The sequence below is a fragment of the Dendrobium catenatum genome, unplaced genomic scaffold, assembly GCF_001605985.2.
Source record: "Dendrobium catenatum unplaced genomic scaffold, ASM160598v2 fragScaff_scaffold_389, whole genome shotgun sequence".
NCBI classification, from domain to species: Eukaryota; Viridiplantae; Streptophyta; class Magnoliopsida; order Asparagales; family Orchidaceae; genus Dendrobium; species Dendrobium catenatum.
Window position 1 is genome coordinate 172,965 of NW_021318851.1, and position 26,371 is coordinate 199,335.

At 33.4% G+C, this 26,371-nt stretch overlaps 1 protein-coding gene across 1 annotated transcript; it reads left to right on the forward strand.

Annotated features, from left to right (window-relative positions):
- The first annotated feature begins 2,110 nt into the window (after positions 1-2,110).
- Positions 2,111-19,913, forward strand: LOC110092356 (immune-associated nucleotide-binding protein 9-like). The gene is made up of 6 exons (XM_020816863.1): positions 2,111-2,368; positions 2,927-3,106; positions 9,393-9,627; positions 18,310-18,584; positions 19,605-19,769; positions 19,863-19,913. The coding sequence occupies exons 1-6, from the start codon at positions 2,111-2,113 to the stop codon at positions 19,911-19,913; spliced, it is 1,164 nt and encodes a 387-aa protein (XP_020672522.1).
- Positions 19,914-26,371: the final 6,458 nt, after the last annotated feature.

The window sequence follows — 26,371 nt, forward strand, 5'->3', positions numbered from 1 at the left end:
GCGAAATGATGCCGAAAGTATGTTACACCTTGAGCTGCCCTTAGATAAGCATGCCTACAATGAAATACCCAATCTTTTATGTACCAGAAGTAAAGTGTCGATTTAACCTCTAAGACGCCAACCGTTTGCGATTTAGTCGTTGAAAATTTATGATGTTTCTTCTTCCAGCATTTACAGTGAATGTTAGGTATACTGGTGTACGAATAATTTTGTTACCAATAGAAGTGGTTTTCATGGCTCAAAGAGGTCATTTGGGTCAAAACACATGTTTGGACCCTCAGAGGGCCTCTTAGGTCAACTCAGTTGACTTGGTCAACCAGTTGGGGCCCAGGGCCTGAGAATGGTTTGACAGGTTGGGTTGATAATTTAAACTTGCTGGAATGTGGTGCATTCAATTCGGAGCATCTGGTTGAAATCCCTATTTGAACCCCAAAGGGGTATTTTGGTCATTTGACCCCGGTTCAACTAGGTCAAAATAGGTCTAGAAAAATGCAGTTTAATGTTTAATGAATCATACAATTCAAGGTCTGGAGGTGATTAGAGGCTTTGGAGAAAGCTCTAAGAATCAAATCTTCTTAATGGCAAGTGCAGTGGCATGGCTGTAAATATTTGAAGGTTTTACAGCCTTGGAATTTTGATTAATTTCTGGGGTTAGAGACCTCAGAATGGGATCAAATTTGGAGGGTTGCCTCCAGAGACATGTCCCATCAATATGCAACATGACAGACTTTTGAATCGGAGGTCAATTGATTGGGCTTTGAAATGTTTGAAAAATCCTTGGAAAAGCGCCTTTAGGACAAGGCCCTTGGACTTAGGTTTTGAGTCTGGATTTTGGAATTTGGTCTGGATTTTGAGCTTGATTGATTGGATTTGAATTATCTAAATCCTTCATGATCATTTGAATGATCATAATTGATTGGATAGGATTGATGTTAGATCAAAGGTATGATACATGCTGAAGTTTGGAGTCTGAACTGGATTGAATTGAAGATCAGGTTTGAATGGGTCGGGATTGATGTTGAGGTCTGGATTTGATCTGGCAATGCAAGTGAGTTTGTTCAATTTGGAGTTTTCTAGAGTTAGTTATGATTTTTCAAAGTTTGATGTATTTATGGAATTCATTTAATTGTTTAATTAGAAGGGTTTTCTTGATTTTGCTCCAAATGAATTCCAAACTCCTTGAAATCAACTCTAAATGTCAGAAATGACTCAAGAAGAGATTATCAAGTGTTGAGATTTTTTTTGGAATTTTTAATTATTATTTATTTTAATTAATTATTGGTTTTTAATTAAAATTAAATTAAGATATGATTTGATGTCTGATCAAGGGGATTTTTATTTTCATTGATTAAGGACATGATTCTAGTCCGTTAGAGGTCTTGTTTGAATTTTTTTATTTAAATTTGATTTATTGTAATTTTTGGAAATTTTAAAGCTCAATTAAAGGGTTAACTTTGACTTGTCTAATTATCTGACCTAATGAACTCCAAATTGGATGAAATTTGAACCTAAGGTGTGAAATGTCACTAGGTTTACTGTGTTCAAGTTTCACCCTTATTGGATGTGTGTAGAATTTCCTAGGATTTTTTCAAGTTAACTAGACCTTGTCCTTAATTATTGTTCCTAGGTGGCACTAGTATTCAATTAGGTCTAAATTTCTGTTCAACTAACCATTAACCATACACAAACACACCACAGAAATTAGGAAGCCTAATTCTACTATTTTGGAGAGTTATGAATTTCCAAAGTTTTGGGTCCAAAATTGACCCAATACTTTGTAAATTCACCCCACAAAAATTACAGATAATGCCTAAGATGTTCAAAATTGTCTCACCAAAATTTTAACATCATTTGACCACTGGATTGAAAGAAAATTGAGAAAATTGAATATCAAATAAACTCAAATTTCTTAAAAACCAGTGATCAAAATATGTTTAATTTAATTTCAATAAAAACTAGAGCTCAAGAGCTTTTTAACAAGCCCTAAAACACTAATTTTGGTGAAAAATTGGATTTACCAGGAATTTTAGAAGTTTTTGGGCATTTAAATGATTTTTAAAATCATTTTAGTCAAATCGGGCCGCCGGCGTCGCCAAACTAATCATTGGAAATGATTGGCTTGACGGCGGCGCTGCGCCGCGGCCTTGACACGTGGCGTGATTCCGCGTGGTCACTTAACCACGTCGGCATGAACGACAGCCGTCCGATCGGATCAAACGGGATCCGATCCGAGCGCCCAGATGGCGCCACATCACCCGCGCGGTCTGGCCAGGAGACCCGGGTTCGAATCCCAGGTGAGGCGCGCGAGTTCCAGATCTTATCTGGACCATCCGATGATCAATCGGACGGTCCCGATCTGCCGAAACTGGTGGTTTTTTAAATGCCTATATCTTCTAAAATACTTAACCAAACTTGATGAAAATTGAAACATAGATTGATGGTAACATAATCTTCCAATGTATGGAATTTGAAGGCTCCATGCACTGTAGATTTTCTACCGTTTCAATTTTAAATTTAAACTTAAAACTTAAATAACTTACAATCTAGCTGATGGATTTTTGACTTCTTGGGCTTGATGGAAACATGAAGATGTCCTCTTCAACTTTGGTGAATACTCCAAGAGCTGGATCTTTTTGGATTTGGAGTTATTAAAAAATTTCCTGATCCTCTCTCTCTTCACCAATGAGTGTTTTGGAGACTTGGATTTGATGTAAAACAGTTTGGGAAAGCTAGGAATTAGTCTGGAGCAGCTCTAAGAGGAGTCTTAAAGGATGGGAGAGCTTTGGAGATGGATAAGTTTTGTTAATTTTTGGATTAGAATGAATCTCCTCTTTTTAACCCCTTCTTTTTTTTTTCAAAATATCTTGACCAATTGGATGGCTATGATTGACTTGGAAGCCTCCTTGATGCATGCCATCTGGCCTAGAAATTGGTTAGAGCAGGAGCCAAGGACAAATGCAAGGACACCTACATAGAAAGGTGGTCTTATCCTCATTTGCCCATGTGGAAGTCATCCAAACCATTGGACATTGATCCAAAGGTTAATATACAGCCTAGAAAGTCTCTAGAAGAGATTAGAGCTGTTGGAATAGAAATGAGTGGATTGGTAAGGTTTGAGCTAGCTTGAGTCAAGCCAAATGGGCATTTAAGCCTATTTCAAGTGAACTTGTTGACTAGTCAACCAGTCAAATTGACTGATGACATGGCATGTGAGAGTGTTTGAATTAGTGGGGGTGATTTGAGGATTGAAAGGGATTGAATGGTTTGAATATGTTAAAATAACCTATTTAAACATTAAAGGGCATTTAAGTCAACTTAGGTTGACTTGGTCAACCAGGTTGGCCCGGGACCCGAGTTTGGGCTCAACAAGTTTGGTTTGATGTTTTGAGTCTATCGGAGGTGGTTCTATGGTTTGGAAAGGTCAATTTGGTCAAAATGCCTATTTTGATCTTAAAGGGCCTATTTTGGTCAACCTAGGTTGATTTGGTCAACTAGGTTGACCCAGGGTCTAGAAATGGGCTCAATCAATTTGAAATAATTTTTGGTTACCAATAGAAGTGGTTTCATGGCTCAAAGAGGTCATTTGGCCTGTTTGGACCCTCAGAGGGCCTCTTAGGTCAACTCAGTTGACTTGGTCAACCAGGTTGACCCAGGGCCTAAGAATGGGTTCGACAGGTTGGGTTTGATATTTGAAACTTGCTGGAAGTGGTTGCGTTCAATTCGAAGTTCATCTGGTTTGAAATCCCTATTTGAACCCCAAAGGGGTATTTTGGTCATTTTGACCCCTGGTCAACTAGGGGTCAAAATAGGTCTAGAAAAATGCAGTTTAATGTTTAATGAATCATAATCAAGGGTCTGGAGGTGATTAGAGGCTTTGGAGAAAGCTCTAAGATCAAAATCTTCTTAATGGCAAGTGCAGTGGCATGGACTGTAAATATTTGAAGGTTTTACAGCCTTTGAATTTTGATTAAGTTTATGGGGTTAGAGACCTCAGAATGGGATCAAATTTGGAGGGTTGCCTCCAGAGACATGTCCCATCAATATGCAAATGACAGACTTTGAATCGGAGGTCAATTGATTGGGCTTTGAAATGTTTGAAAAATCCTTGGAAAAGGCCTTTAGGACAAGGCCCTTGGACTTAGGTTTTGAGTCTGGATTTTTGGATTTGGTCTGGATTTTGAGCTTGATTGATTGGATTTGAATTATCTAAATCCTTCATGATCATTTGAATGATCATAATTGATTGGATAGGATTGATGTTAGATCAAAGGTATGATACATGCTGAAGTTTGGAGTCTGAACTGGATTGAATTGAGATCAGGTTTGAATTGGAGTCGGGATTGATTTGAGGTCTGGATTGATCTGGGATACCCACAGTGACCAATAATGCATTGCAAATGATTATATTCCCCAAAGCACAAATTTTTTTTTTTTGTTGAAAAGTAATTGAATTGATAGTAACAACCAAACTGGGATGAACGAACTATGCAAGTCACATTCAGGTCAAGATCAAACTACAATAGCTTGTTTAAAAAAAAAAAAACATGCTATGATATAGGTTGTTTTTTTTTGTGGGACCCATGAGTGCATTTCTTAAGTGTCAAAACCAACTAGGATAAACAAGTAGAAAGAATTTAAGTGATGAAAAGAAACAACTTAAAACCAACTATTCATGATAAAGATGGATTTGGTAATGGCACAAAAATTGCTCTAAACTCCTAACAATTGCTCCAAGCACCACGTTCTTACCGAAAAATAGTGTAACAAAAACATTTGCATTCAAACAAAAGGCAAGCATGAATGATAGATTGTTACTAACATGTCAAAGGAATTAGGAAGAAAAAGATGGAGTGAGAGAGAGAAGCGGACAAGAAAATGGGCCATGATATGTCAATCAATCAAAACGTTTTTGTGCCTCAAGAAATAGTATAAATTACAAAAATTTTACATAAGAAAAACATAATGTTGCGCTAAAATTTAAAAAAAAAAAACAAGTGATTTTGCTTATGATTAGGATCAGAGAAGTGCAAAAGGTAACTTGTTTCCTAAATTAATCAATGGTCAATTCAACATGCATGCCTGTGAACTCTGAGGCCTATTTTTATAACAACTACATTTATCCTTCACAAACTTCAGATAGACCATAATACTATTTTAGAATTTTCAGAGGCCAAGAATGCGCTTAAAAGGCTTCATCTACTATAAAAATAGTAAATTAAATGCAAAAACCAACAACATTTAATATTAAGAACCTCAACAATAACATCTTGTAATAGAACACATTCTCACTACAACAATTGTTACTACTATTGTTTCGACGCAGTGCTTTTTTAGTCACATTGCGTCATTTATCAATCACAACATAAATTATGCCTTGCAACAAAAAATTTAATAAACTGATTATTAAGAATAGAGGTATTTTCTCTATCTAAATACTTCCACCAATTATGTTCCAAGAAATCCAATTAGAACCAACCTTATGTATCTTAGACACATATCCTGAACTGATGCATATATTCAAGTGGATATCCAAATACATTTATTCAATTCTAATGCGATAGAAACCAAAATAAAATGGCATTCAATATAGATTCAAATTCAAATAGTAAATCTTTCAATTAAAGAAGATGCATAAAGGCATTTTCAAGCTTGAAGTTTGATAACATGGTGGAAGAGTTTAGTTAGAGAAAATAAAATATCAAATCCAACATGATACAAATAGTTCTAGTTAATATAATTGATATTTACAATAAGGTCTATGAGCGAAATGATGTCGAAAGTATGTTACACCTTGAGCTGCCCTTAGATAAGCATGCCTACAATGAAATACCCAATCTTTTATGTACCAGAAGTAAAGTTGTCGATTTAACCTCTAAGACGCCAACCGTTTGCGATTTAGTCGTTGAACATTTATGATGTTTCTTCTTCCAACATTTACAGTGAATGTTAGGTATACTGGTGTACGAAGGGTTTGAGAAGTGGGATTGGTAATGACATGGATGGATATGCAAAAATTGAAATGAATCACAGTTGTGATTTGGGTGAGTTCTTCATTTCACCTTCAGATGGTTAAAGGCAGAAAAAAAAAGTCGAGATGATAGAGGAAGAAGAGTGGTTACTATCATTAAAGAGTTTCGAATGTGAAGCGATGGAGATGAAGTTGAGAGCAGATGGGAAGAAGGAAAGTTAGAAGTTGAAGAGCCAACGAGTTGAGCCAATGAGAAGCCCTAACGTCATGGAGACTAAGAGGTCTGAAGATGCTGAAGAGGGAACAACCGGTGAGTTCAATGTATGAAAGCCCTAACATCATGGCACTATCAAAAAATAGGTCTATCGCAACACAATTTTAGCTTATCCCGACGATTATAACCACCACAATTTTCTTTGCAACGATTTTAAAACCGCTGCACCCCCGCTGTAATTGCAATGCGCTGCAACGATATTCCGCAGCGATTTATGGACTGGCGGGGGTAGATCTGATGAAGTGATAGATTTAACAGCACTTATAACCGCCGCAAATGTGATGATTTGTAGCGGTTATAACCTATAGCACTGGTTTTTAAACTGCTAGTAATAACTGCGTGAGAAGAAAAGCTCGAATGTTAGGGGGCTTTACCGGCGGTTTTAGCTTATGCAAAAGATGAGTTTTGGAAGAGGTTTCATGACTGCTGCAAACAAATGATGCGAAAAGGTTGATTTTTGGTAGTGTGGATGGAGGCAAAGAGGTATGAAGATGCCGAAGATGGAATAGGAAGGGCAAGGAACCTATTTGATGTTGGATTTTGGAGAAGGAACACATTATAATTTTAATTTAAAAAGGATAAAAAACGCACTACAGAATTGGGTTTTGCATGAAATGCAAAAAAAAAAAAATTGTGTTTAAATGAAAACGTGAACAATAACTGCTTTTTCTATTAAAATGCAATTTTTTGTGTTTTTCATTCATTGTTGTGCCAATATTTATTTAAATTATTTTTACAAATATCATTATAATAACATAAGTTTATTATAAGGAAAAATTGTTTTTACAAATAAATATAACGATATAATAACGTTACTAAAAACTTTAATTACATTTTCTCTGAAAATGCAAATAAGTTTTGTGTTTTAAGTAAAAAAAAAAAAGTACAGCGATCTGGATTAGTAATTTTTTATTAGCTTCAAATAACATTTTTACTCTATCTGTTATAGTTTTTAAATTTCTTTTCGATTTGTTTATATTTTAATTAGATGATTTAGTTTAATTTATTGTGTAATGTTATACTCGAAAAAATAAAATTATTTTTTCAATATTCAGCACCTCTAAAATTTATTAATTTTAATTTTCAAGATATACTAAATTACATTAATTAACAGAAATGTTAGTTTGACATTACTAGATTGGCATTAGAAGAAAAAACTATTAGACGATAAATATTTTAAATTTATAAACACGTCTAAGTTATAAAAATTAAAATGAAAATGTTATATTTATTTGTAAAAATAATCATTTTTACTTCTATATAAACTAATATTATTATAACGATATTTGTAAAAATAATTTTAAAAAATATTGGCACAGTAATGAATTGAAAACACAAAAAAAAATGCATTTTAATGGAAAACGCAATTACTGTTTATGTTTGCCATTAAAATGCAATTTTTTTTTTTTTGCGTTTTCGGACAAAACGCAATTCTGCAGTGCGCCTTTGATCCTTTTTAAATTAAAATTATAATGTGTCCCTCCTCCTAAATCCTACATCAAACCGATTCCTTTTAAAAATTCGCGGGGATAGGAATAAGGGTTGTTGATGGCAATTAATTAATGAATAATTATTACAACAATTTAGTAATTAATCAACATTAATTCTGTAATAAATAGAATATATTTCACATTAATGAAATAAGTCAATAACTATAATTATATTATAATAATTGAAATGAAAGACTATGATTTGCTTTGAATAATTAAAATGGAATGCCACGATTGATATGGAAGGAAATTCAATTCCCTTTTATAAGTAGATGGCAATTGATGAATTCATTATTACAATAATCAGGTAATTAACACAGAATATTGGATATTAATAAAATAATTATAATAATTAAAATGAAAGGTTTTGAGGAATAATTAAAATTAGTTAAAATGAAAGGCCAAGATTCGATAGAGAATTAAACTCAAATCTCATTTATAAGTAGATAGATAGATGGTAATTAATAAATTATTACAATGATTCAGTAATTAATAGAGTATATTTTGCATTAATAAAATAATTATAAGTATAATAATTGAAATGGAAAGTTAGGATTTTATTAGAATAATTAAAATTAATTAAAATAAAAGGCCTGACATGGAAGGAAACTCAAGCCTATAAAAATAGTATAGATTTGCACGTTTCTCTCCTCGCAGTAAATGTTCGGCATTCCAAAAGGCTTGCTTTGTACATCTTCTTTGTGATTATAAGCATCAAGTTACCCCCATCTCCATTCTCCGGGCTTTACCGAGTAACTCAAGCCATCGAAAGTAAGCAAATACTTATTTTGCAAGAATCATTAGTCGAGCAGTTAAAAAATAACATTAATTTCGAACATGAAAAATCCTTCTCTGAACCTCCTAAATGTTATGGTTTTATTTTTGCATGCATAATCATAATGAAAGAAAAGAAAATTATTTTATTACAAATCATGTTTTCAATTTTGAAGCAAATAAATGAGGCATGAAGTGGTTTTTTGCTTGGCTCAATATAATGGCCGGAGATTGTATTTGTACATCCATATTCAAGTTAGTGGAGTCATTTCTATAGCTTGAACCCAATTCAACAAATTTTTTGACCAAGAACCAAATCTAAACTTGCTTGAAAGTCTCAAACTGCTCATGATTAGATCTCATAAACTTACCCAAGAGTTAACCTGGAACGACTCTTAGTACAAAACTATTGGATTCTCCAACAAAAATGCTTACTTGTCCATGCCTTCATCATAAGGTTATGACTACTCGTTCAAGAGTACTTGCCAAAGTGGACTAAGAAGTTCTTATCAATATAGCTTACTAGATTTTTCTTCATACAAGCTAATTAAAGAAACTTGCCTTTAGCATGGCTCCTCGCCAATTGTTCACACTTTACAATTCTAGTAAATTTGGTTGTCAAAAAAGCCAAGTCTAGGCCTACTTATAGTGTCTTGCAATAAATCCAAAAGCTAAGACATGGTTTTTCGATAAAGGATAGGAATAATCAAATATGAGAACTATGAAAAAGGCACTCACAAAAAAATACAAACTTTTAAATGAGTTTATCACATGTGAATCCTAATAATATATCATTAAGTCTGCTTATTCATTTAGTATGTTATATTATAGACTCAACTTTTCAACTTTTGATCAATTTACTAAGTTTTTTCTTCATTTTGTTTAGTCGTACACAATGGAGGTTGATCCAATTAATGATTGGGAATTGACAACTGCAAGTAACACTATTAATATTGTCCTTGTTGGGAGGACTGGCAATGGCAAGAGTGCAACTGGAAATAGTATTCTTGGAAGGGAAGCCTTTATTTTCGATGCTGGTTGTTTCCTAGTAACTCGTTTTTCTGAGCTACAAAGAACAATTCTGAATGATGATCGTATTGTCAATGTTATAGACACTCCAGGTAATATCCATTACTTTATTAATATATGAATATTCATTAAGTTCAAGCAATGCATATATATTAATAAATATTTTATTTTAGAATATTATTTGTATTCCATCACAACTTGAATACTTAAATTATTAGGTTTTGTTTATCTTGTGGAAAAATGACTTCAAGTTCTTTGAAATTTGTCTACTCTTTTTACAGTAATTGTACCTTTCAGTTTAGTGCATGAGATAACATTATCATGATATACTGGTTTTCACAATTCACCCCCCTCTTGTCCATCTAGTAATTTCAAAAAATGCAAGTTCTAATATGTCTCTATTGCACATTAAACTAACATAAGAAACATAATTAAAACACTTATAAAAAAATGGACGCATAACTTAAAAAATGACTAAAATTCATTCAAATGATAAGCTCCATCATTTCACTCAATTCAATAGAAAATCTTCTTCAAAGAGTTGGAATGTGGTGGTTTTATGGTCATGGAAGCAATACCAGATCATGTACCTCTGGAGGTGAACGTAAAAGTAGATAGTTATTGAAATCCGACATAAGTGGAAGTGGCCAACAACCATGAAAGACTAATGGAACCATTAGTGACTAATCAAACTCTATAGAATTTGAAGGATTTAATGATAGAATTTGACTTATATCATAAATCAAATCAACAACATAGGCAAGTATTCAATAACAATATGGTTTTGATGATATTGTCAATATGAAGTAAACCTATGAAAATGATGAGGCAGGTCATGAAATAGTGAATTAAATTGTGATGTATATAACAACCTTAATAGATAGTGGAGAATCTAAACATCATAATGTACTATGCCATTATGCATGAGCGCCAAGATGAAGCTAGAAACCAAATAAGAGGTTGCGAGCAGGAAGTTTTTGAATTTATATATGACTATGTTAATTAAGCATGACAACCAAAAGGAATTGAAATGAGTCACTTACATCTCTTTATTGGCTGTAGTAATGAACATGGTCCTTTATCCATGCGCACATGTAAAGGGAAATGCATGGTTCTTTTAATGAATTCATTTCCCGACTCACGACCATGTTTTGTATTTAATTTCTTTATTTAAATTAATTAATTGAAACCAACAATTTCTCTTAAAAGGTTGAAAACAAATTCCATAGGACTGAAACAATTAAATGTTGAATGTTAAATGTTGTTGTCCTCCAAAGATAAAAAAGAAAAAAAAATTATTTCCTCTGCTGAAATCCGTTGCCCATCCTGATTTCCTGTCGCAATTCTACAAAACAGCGTGGAGATGTCTTGTTCCTCTCTGCCAAAAATCCTGCGTAGATCTCGTGATTCCAACTCCACTTGAACCCCTCAGCTTCACACTACACCAGCTGCCTCCCTCTCTTCCTACCTGAATCAATAGCAAACTCATATCCTTTCCTAATCCACTTCAAATCTGATAGCCACCATTTTCTCTCACCTCTCTCTCTATAATATATACATATTTATGTATAATATAGTATAAGAAAGAACGAAGGAAGAGAATAAATAAATAAAAAAAAGAAAGAGAAAAGAATTCAAAAAAAGAGAAAAAAAAGAAGATGAAAAGAAGAGAAAATAAAATAAAGAAGAAGAAAAAAAAAAGTTAAGAGAGGAAAAAAGGAAGAAATTTTTGTGTTTTGGTTGTTGCCGCCACATCATCATGAAGGTATAAATTTATCTTGGACTTAACATTTCACTTGCCTGACTAATTATTTTTCTCCCCACATCATAAAGTAGGTTATTGGGGGTATGATTTTGTGAAATCAAACTATACAATGTTAGAAACTAAGCATCATGGTTAAGGTTTGATAGTTATATATAGTAGCAGTTCATTTTGGTGATCTCCCTTGTTGCTAAAGTTTTATCTACTTATTTCTCCATAGGAAATAATCTACAACTCTCAAAATATAATTTGTTTGATTTATCAATTTTTGTATACTTTGCTTAAATATATATTTTGGAGTGATAATACGCTAATATTTTCCCAGTTAGAGTTGATCTTGATGATAGTCCTCTAACTTTCACGTCATGCCAAGATTTTTCTTATCTTCGAATGGTTTTAATGAAGTATATTTAACAGAAAATAATGATATTACCATAAATTGCACCCTTCATTAAGATTGTCATCATCATCAATTTGAGTAATCATTATAAATCCACTTGTTTGATTTAGCTATTTAACTTCATCAATTTTTTGTCATAGAGGCAACATACTATTAAAGTAAGTGGGAATAATCAACAACAAAAAATTCAAAGAAGATTCAGCTTGGTTCTCCACCATTTAACCATTCCTAGGATTATAATACTCTCGTAATAAGGAGCCTTTTGCCTAATATAAATCTTAAATGTGACATAGCTTATTTATGAAGAATATGACTCATCAAAAAATTTAAATGCTCTTCTTGGGAATTCTTGTAACTACTCCCATGGGGCAAAATAAATGTCTCTTTAGTGGTTCTTTCAATCCTATCTTTAAGCTCTTATATTTTAATTTCAAAATAATTTTGATTGAATCATCATTGTTAAAAAGCTTATTGGCCATGCATTCATTTAACTTTTATGCATATTTTAATTGAATCTTTTATTTCAAATATCTTATAAAGCTTAATTTTTTTTTAATATTCATTAAAAACTCAATTAAATATAGAAAAAATTATCTTATATGCATTATAATATACATACAACAACATCATCAAGCTTTTATCCCCGAGGTTGGCTACATGAATCTTTTTTTCCATTGTGTCGTGTTAAGAGCCAATTATCATTTAAATCTAATAAAAAATGCGATTTCTAATATTTTCTAGCCAAGTCTTTTTAGTTCTACCGTAACCTTTCTAATAAATAAAAGACAATTTCTACCTTTGTCGTATTAATACATATATCTGATGATGTATTCATGATAGCCTTTGTGTGTGTTATTGATATTAAAATTGACCCAAAATTTAGCCAGGAGATTATAAAATATATTGAGTTTCGCTTGCGTCTATAGAGCCTTATGCTATTTTTATTGCTCCTTGAGCTATATATGTGGTGGTATAAGTTGTTTCTCAACCTCTTATTTGGTTTCTAGCTTCATCTTGGCGCTCATGCATAATGGCATAGTACATTATGATGTTTAGATTCTCCACTATCTATTAAGGTTGTTATATACATCACAATTTAATTCACTATTTCATGACCTGCCTCATCATTTTCATAGGTTTACTTCATATTGACAATATCATCAAAACCATATTGTTATTGAATACTTGCCTATGTTGTTGATTTGATTTCTGATATAAGTCAAATTCTATCATTAAATCCTTCAAATTCTATATAGTTTGATTAGTCACTAATGGTTCCATTAGTTTTTCATGGTTGTTGGCCACTTCCACTTATGTCGGATTTCAATAACTATCTACTTTTACGTGCACCTCCATAGGTACATGATCTGGTATTGCTTCCATGACCATAAAACCACCACATTCCAACTCTTTGAAGAAGATTTTCTATTGAATTGAGTGAAATGATGGAGCTTATCATTTGAATGAATTTTAGTCATTTTTTAAGTTATGCGTCCATTTTTTTATAAGTGTTTTAATTATGTTTCTTATGTTAGTTTAATGTGCAATAGAGACATATTAGAACTTGCATTTTTTGAAATTACTAGATGGACAAGAGGGGGGTGAATTGTGAAAACTTTATAGTAATAATTAAAACCTAAGTAGGAGTTCAATTTTTTTTTTTGATGTTTTTAAATTTTTAACATGAAAATTTAAACTACTACGAGGCAAACAATTGACTCAACGTGCAACAATGGAATCCCTTTTTTTCTTTCACAAGTTTTCACCAAGCAAGTATTATGAAAATAAAAATGCACACAAAAATAAAAAGCGATAAGGAAAAAGCACACCGGTTTTTATAGTTGGTTCGGTCAAACCAGTGACCTACATCCACTCCCCGGAGTCCTCCTCTATGGAATTTCACTACAAACTATAACTCTCCTTTTGCCCCCCTCGGCAAGGCAGAGAAGCCCTTACAATACTCCCTTTCACCAACCCGGCATGGCGGAGTGCCAAGCGCTATTTTCATCCTCCTAGTGACGGCAGAGAACCTTCTCATTTTTCTCCCTCCTGGAGAAGGCATAGTACCTTCGAGGTCATGGATGTAGAAGAGTCTCCCCCTTAGAGAGCCTCCCATAAGTTCTTCCCGGGCCACAGGAGGAGCAAGATGCAGTAAGATCGGAGTAACCGTGTGATCTCCCTCACACCTCTTCTCCCTCACCAAGCTCACCTTCTCCTTCCTCTCTCAACCCCTAAAACTTCTCAAGAGCTCTATCCCAAGGATTTCCTCTCTAATCACGTTCCTCTCTTTTTGTCTCTCTAAAAAACATAACCATTTTTTACACATAAAACAGGCTCCAAAATCCCTGAAATTTTCAAAGTAGCCGTTATAATCGTACAGTACGATTTCTTATCGTACAATACAATATGTATAAATAGGCTTCGTCCTGTTACGAAGGTGTACGAACAGTGCAAAAAATAATCGTACAGTACGATACTAAATCGTACGGTATAATCCTCAACACTATTGCTCGTACAGGACGATAGTTGGGACGATTAAATATCGTATATGTTCATCGTATGGTACGATCTACATCGTACAATATGAAAGGTTAAAATCAAGGCATCGTCCAGAATGAATTCCAGGATGATCAAATGTCATCTCTGTTTATCGTATGGTACGATAGACATCATACAGTACGATGAGCCAAAAACAAAGGATCATCCAGGACGATCTCTAGAACGATCAGAATTCATCTATGTTCATCATATTATACGAATGTGTTCATACAGTATGATTTTCAATTTGTAATTAAGCCTTGATTTTTTGCACTAATCACGGGTTAAATTAAGTAAGTATTTAAAATAGATCGTACCGTACGAAGGTCTTCGTACAGTACGAACGGCGGAGAATAACTTACTTAAGTTAATGTGATGGCTAGGGTTTTGGATTAACACATTGTACAGTACGATTTGTTCATAGAACACATTTTACAATATATGATCGTACAGTACAATTATCAGACAAAGAAAAACTATATTTTTTACTTTTAAAAGCCTCTCTCCCTGTGTGTGTGCATGATTGCTCAGACTTACCTGCAGTTTGTGGCCAGACTCAAGAAAATAAAAAAAATAAAATAAATAACAAAGTATATTGTCATACTCATACTCCTAATCTAACCAGTCTTGAGTCTTCCCGTTGTCCTGAGTGGCTTGTAATCTTCCTGAAATGTTAGTACTCACGGACAATAGCAAATAATAAATGATATTCAATAAAAAATAGTTCAGGCGACATTATTTGTCATAATCAAAATCTCAAACTCGGGGTCATGGGTCGCAACATTTTTATGATAAGTTATTTGTAGTATGAATTAAAGACCTTATATACATAAGGGTGTGTTAGGGCTTTATGGAGGTAAATTGAATTGCAATTTCCTCTCATCTCTTTCCTTTCTCCTCAATCATTAGCTAATTTTCTCTTCTTGTCTCATTATCTCTATGTAACATATTTGTTTTGAAAACATGTGATTGGACGTTCTAATATGTTTATTCAATATTTAGGAATAATTGGAATAAGATTGTTTAACTCATTATTGTAGGATAGATAGCAAGGTAAGCATGCATACCAAAATGTTTAAGTATCCATGGTCATCTTAGATAACTGAAGATAGATACAATGGAGCTCATACCACATGTTTTAAAGTTTGACAATATTTGTGATGACCTAGAGGCACATAGGTTGTACTTTGCAGGTTTTGACCAATAGCTAACAAAGAATACATGTTAAAATTTGATTTTATCACCTTAAAATTTGCTTAAAAAATATTTTCATTCACTAAATTATATTTGAAAATTGTGTGCAAAAATAATACAAAATTTGAATTATAATTTGGTTGTATTTTCAAATCATTAAAATTTTTAAATTTTGGAATTGGCTTTTCATTGAGCTTTTAAACTTTAAATAATATCTTTTTTAATACTTGGTTGAAGAATACTCTGTATCTGTTTCATCCAACTAAATTTGCATAAAGCCTACCCAACTCCAAAGGATATGTAAGGCCAACACGAGCCTATAAGACATATGAAAACTTCTCAACACCAAAGGACAATGATACCACTTGAGCTCACCATTGCCATCTTGTTGAATGAATAATGCCTTAAGGGGGTTTATTGAAATATGAATATTTTATAGATGGAGATCACCACATGTTCCTCTCATTGAATAGAGATCATACAGCTCGGGTCTAGAATGAAAATTTAACGACCAAGCTTGGTGCTAGAACCTTGCATGCTAAGCGAACATGTCGAGGGAGGTTTAGGTGAAATTTATGCAATTAAGTTCAATTCTACCGACTTACACATTAAATAAATAGCTTATGTAGGGGATATTTGTCGAATGCTTAAAGACCAAACTCATCCATAACATTTCGCATGTAGAAGAAAAATAGCTCATTGAAATGATGAGAATTGCATTATTAATAGGCTTTACATAGAGAATGTAATTCACAACTATATCTTATGATTAAACAAAAATTAATTGCCTATGGAGCAATTTCTCCTCTCCAAGGTGATGCTTAACATATAAATTTCTTATAGTAGGCACACTTATTATACTGCTTGATATAAATGTTTCAATGTACTATCCCTTATGGCTACAAAAAGCTCATGAAAAACTGCATGGGCCTCTTATGCTTGAGTTTTGGGTCATCCAAAATGCTCTCTTGGGTATTGTGCACTTGAACTAGGCTATGAAATAGGGTTGCTTAAGTTATTTATGATCATTTGAGTTTGCAATTTTTGGTTAAATCTCATGCATAATACATCTTTAATCTACAAATGAAATTTGGTTGATCTTTAATCAAAAGGTTTTAAGATGGTTATTAACTTTGTAAATGAGTTTGATAAAAAATTAATGATCTTTCTTTTTTAATAATTCATTTTTGGTTTCAAAATCATCAAATTTAGCAAGGATTTTGTTTTAGTAGCTCAAAATTCACCCAAGTAAAAAAAAAATAATGTGTGTTTGTAATATGTGGAGTTACAGTCTTGAGCAAATGAATACGTTGATGCCTTGCAAGTAGTTGTAGTTAAGGGGGTTCATCCTACCTTACATTTAAGACACAATTGGTGATGCAATGATATTTTTAATAGAAAACATATTTTTTGAAATTTTGCAAAAGAATCGAGACATAAGAGGGCAACTGATATGACTTTAAAAATAGATCTCTATTACTTTTCACCATTCAATCAAGGATGCCAATGTTTGTGCTTCAAAGATATTCATATAATAAGGGTTTTACTTAATGATGGTCCTTTTAGCTCTTTTACTATTGGATGACATCAAGGTTTGTGCCAACCTCTAATTATCTTTGATGCAGTTTTTCCATATAGCATTAATTTGATCATCCTATTTAAATTAATGATATTAATCTAATAGTCTGGTTTATATTTCCAAAAACCTATTAATCTCAAATTGTCAATCAATCTATACATCATTATTAGGGGCATGATGGTGTAACATGAGTTTTAATATTAATAGGCTTAGTTATTCATTCTTCTATCAATCAAATGACCAAAACACCCTCAATTGAGGAGTATTTTCATCTATAATAGATCTCGAAGGTGACATGAGACTTCTAGAACCACTATACGCCCTACCAAGATACAAAATGCCCATTGTCCAAATGCTTATGTATACCCCCTCAAGTGGGCAAGGTCAAGGGCTTTCTCAAGCTACTTTTAGCCTCTCTATCTTTCCTCTACACTTCCACTCTTTAATCTCCATTGAATTGGTTTAAGCTCTTAATCATCTCCTACCCCGATCATTGAATTGCTTTAGTTGATTGTGCAGGACATAGTGCCAAGTTCTAGATGATCCATCAACCCAAACTTTGTTGGTATTGAAATCATTTTCAACTAGCAACAATAATATATATGAAATAAATTGTTTTATATTAAAATATATTATTTTTTAATGTCCCTAATCTAGTTGGGGTGGATTTTGGGCTTTACTTAGGTTTTTTCTTTTGTAAACCCAGCCTAAGGTTATTTAGAGGTTGGAATATATTTCTTTGTATTTTCCACATGTTTTACCTTTCAATCATAAGGTAGTGGAAATTTAAGATTTCACAATGCAATAGACATTGTGGAAAGAGCATGCATTTGTTAAGTTTTCCCATTTATTATTTCATACATTAATTTTTTTCCATTATGTTCCTCATAGAAGCATTGAAGTGGGAATTTTAGATAAATTATATTGCAAATGGAAATTTGTGGGTTTATATTTGGTTTTGCTGTTATGCAACTGGCTTATGCTTACAGTCAGTCCCTAATGCATTAAGTTCAAGCTTGACAGGTTTCCCTCTACCATTTTGCAAGATAGTTAAAATTTAGAGGATGAAGTACGTTTCAATAGGATTGTTTGTTTCTTGTTATTTATTTGAAGTTATGCATTGGCATATCGATTGACATTGTATTGAGGCACTATATTTAGCGATTCAACTTCTTTTTCTGCTTATGATTCTAACTTACGAAATATATTATAGAAAATTTTAAATTCCTTTCTTTATTGGTATGGATTAGAATATCAGTAGTATGCTAATAACTTAACTTTGGACATGAATTTCTTTGTAGGGTTGTTCGATTGTTGTACTAGTGCTGAGGTAATAAGTGGGGAGATAGTCAAATGCATGAATTTAGTCAAGGATGGTATTCATGCAGTACTCATGGTATTGTCCCTTAGATCTAAGTTTTCAATAGGGGAGGAGGCTACCTTTAAGAGCATTAAATCACTTTTTGGGGATAAGATTGTTGACTACATGATTCTAGTTTTCACTAATGGGGACATCCTGGAATCTAAAAAGAAAAGCTTGAAGGACTATATTAGCCATTTTCCAGAATATTTGAGGGTTTGTATCTATCTTTTTATAGTATTGATTGCCAAAATGTTTGAGGGTTTGTATCATTTTTTTTATAATATTAATTTCCTTCTTGAGCATGTTGTCTGTAGACTTTCTTAAGGGCAAGAAGCATTGCTACATGTAAAATCAAACTTACGCCATGATTGTGAGATGTTATATTAATGCTTAATAGATAATAACAAAGGCATGATGCATAAAATAGCAAGACATTACTTAATTGTTTATGTAACATACTATAACACATTGTCTTGGAAGCCATTGCTTTAAGTTATTTTTGTTGGATTAGTTATGAGTCTGATTTGAGGAGTCCAAGGTTAATTTTAGATCAAATTGAAGTAATCAAGGGACTAAATTTGACACATTAGAAAGTATGGGATTAAAATGGCTCTCATAAATAGTTAAAGGGTTGATATTTTTTGTTCTATTTTTAAAATAATTATGTACTTGTATATTGTTTTCTAATACATGCAACAATTATTATCTTTTCAAATTTATGAATCTTGTTTCTAATTGTTCACACAAACTATGCCTATGTTTCACTATATTTAGCTTGCACACTGCTTTTTTAAATCCTATTAGTTAAAGCTAAAATTATTAATCAGATTGATTGACCAAACCCACATTTCAAAATTGTGGTGTACATTTCCTCTTCATTAGTCCATGTTACGTTAGAGAAACATAATTTTGCCATTGGTTGCAAGAACATTTTCAAAAACTAAATGTTATTACTATCTTGGTTGATCCATGTATTAGAAATATATGTTTATTATTGGTTATGATTAACATTGCTATTAGGAATTGAATTTTGATGCTAGCTAGGTGAATTTAATTATTTCATCACAAAATTTATGTTGTTATTGGAAATAGACTTATATATAGTTTAGAACAAATCTTGTTATTCCAAAGATGAACTAGTTAAATGAATCTGGTCAATTTAAATCTTTAAACTTATTTTTTATTCCTTTCATCTGGTATAATTATTTTCTATCTTTGATAATTTTCTTGCAGAATATCATTCAACTATGCAAGAATAGAGTAATCGTTTTTGATAATACCACCAAGGATATGATCAAGAGAGAGGAACAAGTCAATGAGCTACTCTCTCTTGTTGAGTCTGTTATTGTGGACAATGGTGGAAAACCATATTTAAATAAGATTTTTGCAAAACACAAGGTATGTCATCTCCTTGGTTCATACTTTATAATTAGTAGTTGTACTGGTAGATGTAAATGTTTGATACTTCATGTGATGTATAGCTTTCATTAGGAAGGAGCTTTACTTCGGCACCAAAAGGTTAAAGAAGTTGAAGCTAAATAAGGATGTTATAAAGAGGAGTTATCTGAACTTATATAAGTGAACATTAAATCATATGATGATCAATAGAAGCGTGTAATTGAGATATTAAGCTCTTTTAAGTAATTAAGCTATATCATTTTTTATGTTTCCAAGGTTCATAGTTGCACTAGTCTTAATGCAACAATGAGTTAAGTTGTGGAGTCTTAGTTTTGGGCCTACAAACAAAACACCTCAAGTAGGCTTAGTCATAGGTCGACCTTTGTGGTGAATCCATTGTAAGTTTTGGAAGGGGGGCAGAGAGCCCATGAAAGTTTTCAAATATTTATATTTATTTCAGTAAAAGTGTTTTAAATATTTTATTATATTTATGTTGCCTTATATTTGTCTTTATAAGAAGGGTTGTAGTGTTCTATATCTTAATCATTAGGGTTGAAATATGATTAAAGGTGTACAATACAAACTTGACCAACAAAGATAAATAGTAGCTCGATGTTATGCATTCTTTTTTAAAAAAGAAATTATTAAGATTTACAAAAATTATTACTATATCTAATAGTCTCCTTCCTCATATATATGTATATATATGAGGAAGGAGACTTTTAGATATAGCAATAATTTTTTAGGCTAGCAAATTTATTTTCCTAGAGGTTTTATAGAGGGTTTGGAATGACAAGTCACCGTAGGAGTAGAAATTGTAGGGTGAGAATGGTAATTTTGAATTTTTGTTTTATTAACTCTCCTCTAGTTGATGATCTAGATTGAGATGCCTCAAGTTATCCTTTTGTGGTGATGTTAAAAGTTTGAACCTATAAAATTAAATAATAAATTACAATGCCCAAGAATTTATCTAGTTGATTGAAGTGATAGTTGATCTCATTGTGTCTTATTTTTGTGTGAAAGACTAGACTATTATATATATTTATATATATATATATATATAGTTAAAGATAACTTGATGAGAATCATATCTTGCCTGAGAGGGATTTAAAGCAGTTGTAAGCTATATTCATTCTTTTCTCTATGCATTAATATTAGCTGTAGGGATATCCATATATATGAGGAAGGAGATTATCTTGTATTGAGCTTGACTATTGTGGCAACAATATTATTTTAGGCAAGCAATTAGGAGTTACACAGTGGCTATGTGAGAGGGGTTCGGATGAGAAGGTAACAAAGGTGTAGAAATCATAAGGTCAAAATATGTAATAGTCATCGATTGATTGAGCTGGAATAAAATTGTTATGTATTTTTTATACATTTATATTTTATTGAATTTTCTTAGTTTTTTTTCTTGAATATTTGCATAGATTTTGCCAATGAAAAAATCCAAAATGGTTCCTAGATTATTTAGTCCCAAACTATTTAATGAGTTCAATTTAGTCCCTGAGCTACTCAAATTTGGTTTGGCTCTTCATATATGATCCAAAATAATTCGAAGGAGGGACTATTTAAAATCATATTTAAGGAATCACAAGACTAAATTAAACAAATATGTAATTAGAAACATAAATAAACCCATTTAAATAATTCATCTGTTATATTGTAGGGTGAAGAGCGAGCTACATGACTAGAGGTTGAAGATCAAGCTGCTCGGCTAGATGCTGAAAGCCTTGGCCGAGAATCATTGAAGGATGCGGTGATTCAGAAGCTTGAAGAGGATTTGAATGAGATTAGGAAGTAATATGAGGAGTCCAAGAAGCATAACGCTAAAGGCCAAAAGTATGCTATCCTATGAAATGTGGTATCTTGGTTATGAAACATTATCTATGTAGTTTTCTAGGGAATAAGAACATAGCACTTTTCTATTAAACAATTTCGTTCTCAAGCTTGTTGCAAACTATTTACCATTTACCATTATAGTTGCTTTGTTTATATTTCTGTTACTATCAAGATAGACGCTATTAGACAACAAAAATTTATATGCAAGTCGCTTTTCATTATCTTAATATCTTTTCTTTTTTTTTTTACACTCATGCTCAATGTATAAATTATTACTTGTCATGACTAATATGCTTCATAAATTTGATTTAAATTTACACTAAGTTTAGTGTAATTCTTAAATCTAAAAGCACTCAAAACTCTATTTTGCAAAGAAAAATTGAAATTAAAATTAAGATTTTCTCTCTATTTTTTACTAAGGAATTAAGTTAATGTGTCATACTTTAAAATTATGCATGGGAGCGAGTTATGGAGCATAGGTTGCGGCGGGAAATTAATGTTTTTCAAAATCAATTTGAATTCATGACGGTAGGTCTACTATAGAAGCCATACATTTATTAAGAGGTTTGATGGAGAAATATAGAGAGAATAAGGAGGATCTACATTTGATATTCATTGAATTGGAGAAAGTATATGATAAAGTTCCAAGAGAAGTGCTATGGAGAGTTCTTGAAAAGAAAATATATAATAATAATCATATTCAAATCATTAAAGATATGTATGCATTAGCTATTACTTGTGTTCAAACACAAGGTGCTTTGATCCAGTATTTTCCTATTTCAGTTGGATTACAAGGATCTACCTTAAGCTCGTATCTTTTTTTGCTTTAGTCATGGATGTTCTCAACAAACATTTACAAGAGGTTGTACCTTGGTGTATTTTTTTTGCTGATGATATTCTTCTTGTTGATAAGATTAGAGAGAGTTAAAGGTAAACTCAAATTATGAAGGTTAGCCTAATGAAGAACTACGTATGGATGCAATGAATTTATTAAGATCTTGCACAACTCTTTATTATAGAATAGCAACAAAAACTATAAGCATTTAAAACAACGGAATAAAACGTAAGAGGGGTCATGCCCGCTTAGGCTAAATCACATAACAAGCGATTTAAAACTCTAAAATACATTAGAAAACAACATCATGCCAGAATAGTAGATTCAAAAAAATCCCTAGTTTAACAACGAGATTAGCAAGCACATGAATATGCTAAAAATCCTACATTTACTAAGCTTAGCATAAGCAGGCGACGGTCGTCCTTCGTGACTACAATCAAACAACGAGAAAAGTTAGATTCAAGAAATAAGAGGAAAGGGAAACGTAGGAAACCTTCATCAAGGATCGGTGGCAATCCTCCACTCGACGAACTCCAATTTCTCTTCGATGGCTTCCACCAAGGTATCCAAGATTCACTCGATGTAATCTTACATTATGTGGTCGATCCTTAAATTGATGTTGAAGAAAGTTGAATGTAAGATGCACACAAACCCATGCTCGTTGTAGGAGAGGCCGTATTCAGTTTTTGGATCAGCCATCCATAAAATCTAGATGACGAAGTCTTCCCAAGGATTTCTAGCACTCTTGATAACTGCTGAGAAGAAAGAAGTTTCTCTTCAACTTGAAAGGGGTAGGAGCCAAGGAGTAATTTCCCTTCCAAAATCTGAAATTAGTTTCAAAATTTTGAAAGTGGAAGATGGGAAATCAAGAGGGAAATCACAATTCCTAAATTCCGATGAGGAGTTAATGAGAGAGTGGGAGATTTGGGGGAGAGAGAGAGAGGGGGCGGGTAGAGAGAGGGAGCCGACGGCATCATGAGGATGGAGTGGAGATTTATTTTCCAAATCCAATATTTGGTTTTAGGAAATAAATTAGGAGCAAGGGGATTTGATAAAATTCGACCAAGGGGGAGGGGTAATATTTAGAAAAACTTCCAAGAGGGGTTAGAGGGGAGTTAGGAAATAAATCCCAAGTTTCCCTATAGGGGGGCCGGTGACATACATGAGGTAAGGAGTAGGAGGGGGGGGGGGATTAAGGCTCCTTAATTTAGTTTTATGAATTAGGAAAGCAATAAATTAAATCCAATTTGAATTTAAAATTCAAAATTACTTAAATTAAGTACTTTCCTAAAATAGATGAACTAAGTTAGGAAAGAATTTTGAAATTCTATTTTTAGATTATTTGAATTTCAAATTATTTCCAAATTGCATTCACAAAATCAAGAAACCCAAGGATGAAGGAGAAAGCAGTTAAGCCAAAGGCTAGGGGTTGGGGTCGGCGGGTGAGGGAGGGATTGGTATGGGGAAATTAAGTTGTGGGAAAAGGAATCAGGAGCGGAGATTAGGTGGCTGGCGGCAAGGATTGGATGGGCCTTGGCCAACGGCTAGGTGGAGGGAGATGGAGTGAAGTAAGACGAAGATAGGAAACCACAAACCCGGCCGTCTCCAAGGTTGGTGGGTGATGCGCCGATCTTCCTCTCTAAGGGATCTCTCTTCGATCTCTCAAGCTCTCTCAACAACTCCAATAAAAAAAAATTTCTCCAATAATCATTCATTAACCTCAAAAGAAAGTAAGGAGGGCTATATAAAGCCTCATACAAAAGGACTCAAAGATAAAAGACACTAATGCCTCTTAGGCTTACATACGATATCCCTTTATTAGAAGGGTACAATGGGAAATAAAATAAAATAAAATAAAATAAAACAAATACAATAACACATAAATAAGACAATACTTAACATAAATCAAAAGTACAATGACTCGATCGTGGCCGTAGATCGGCGGCCACGCCTCTGATAAAACCTTTCAAGATCTGATGTCCCCATCATTCTCCCAGGGTGGGAAAAAACTTGACTCCATCGAGTGTCTCTAGTGCTCTCGTAGAAATATAGTGTATATGGTTCAATCTGCTGCAACTCCTCACGATCTACCATTCCGAATGAATCCATAGCATCACGGAGTCACCAACCTCAAAAGTTTTAAAACGTCGTTTCAAGTATGCATGTAGTTTGTATTCATTATTGCTCCTTTCAATTTGTTGTTCAATTTCTTTATGAAGTTCATGCAAATGATGATGCAGACTCAGAAATCCTATACCTAGAACACATGGATATTAGATCTAACGGCTGTCTAGATTTGAACCCATATGTAATTTTAGAAGGACTTAGTCCCGTAGTTCGGTTAATAGAATTATTATAAGAAAACTGAGCAGTAGGCAAAATGGAATCACAATCTCTAATGTGCTCTCCAACCAAAGACCGCAACATATTAGCAAAACTTCTATTAACTACCTCAATCTGACCATCCGTTTATTGGTGAAAGGTAGTGGAAAATTACAATTTGGTGCCCATTTTTATCCACAAGGTTTTCCAAAAGTATCTGGTGAACTTCACATCCCTATTCAATACAATGGTTTTGGGTAAACCATGTAAACGGACAACCTCGTTGAAGTATATATTCGCAATATGAAAGGCATTAGATGTTTTGGAGCAAGAAATAAAATGAGCCATTTTGGAAAACCGATCAACTACAACAAATGGCATCATGCCTATGGATTGTCTTAGTTAGGCCTAAGATAAAGTCCATACTAACATCCTGCCAGGAAAACTAGGGACATGTAGAGGATTGTAAAGACCCGTATTTTTCTTACGTTGTTTGGCCAGTTGGCAGGTGTGACACAGACTAACCAACCGACCGACATCTCTTTTCAAGCTGGGCCAATAGAAGTGATTCTCCAAGGATTCAATCATTTTGTCCCACCCGAAGTGCTCAGTGAGGCCTCGGATATGGAGTTCCAATACCATAAATTCCTTAAGGGAGGTGCTCGGAATACAAAGCCTCTAGGCTTTGAAAAGATAACCATCGTCCAATGGGAAATCATCCACAAGATGTGTACTGCCTGTGGACAAGAGAGTGTAGGTCTACTTAAAGTCGGGGTATTCCAAATAGTCCCTCTTTATTTGGTCAAATCCCACAACTTCTTCTCTCATCTCAGTAATAGTAATCATACGATGACTAAGAGCATCAGCATCCATATTTTTAACTCTCTCCTTATATCTAAGGGTGTACGTCTACTCCAAAAGGAACTCGACCCATCGACCATGGCTTGTATTCAACTTCTTTTAGTAGTTGATATAACGCAGAGCTTTGTGATCCGAGAAAATGACAAACTCTTACGGGAGCAAGTAGTATCGCCAATAACGAAGATATTGGATCACAATGTAAAACTCTTTATCATACATGGAATAATGCTGCCGAATATCATTAAGCTTTTCACTGAAGTAAGATACTGGGTGACCTTCCTGGGAGAGGACTCCTCCGATTCCAACTCCCGAAGTATCGCATGTCACTTCGAAAACTTTGGAGAAATCAAAAAGTTTCATCAATGGGGCTTCCACCATTTTTTGCTTGATCTCATCAAAAGTTTTGGTGGCCGCCGGGGTTCAGTGGAAATCACCCTTATTTAGGCAATCAGTGATAGGAGATACGATGACACTAAAATTCCAATAAATCTCTTGTAGAAGGTGGCTAATCCATGGAAGCTGCAGACTTCCCGAATGTTCTGAGGGACAAGACATTCCACTATGGTCCTCATCTTCTCTGGGTCTGTGGAAACCCCTTGGATGAAATGATGAAGCCTAGAAAGATGACGTGATCTATAAGGAAGGTACATTTCTTCGGATTGGCATACAATTATTCCTTCCTTAAGACCTCACAAATTTTTCTTAAGTCGTTTAAGTGCTAGCTAATCGACTAACTGTAGAT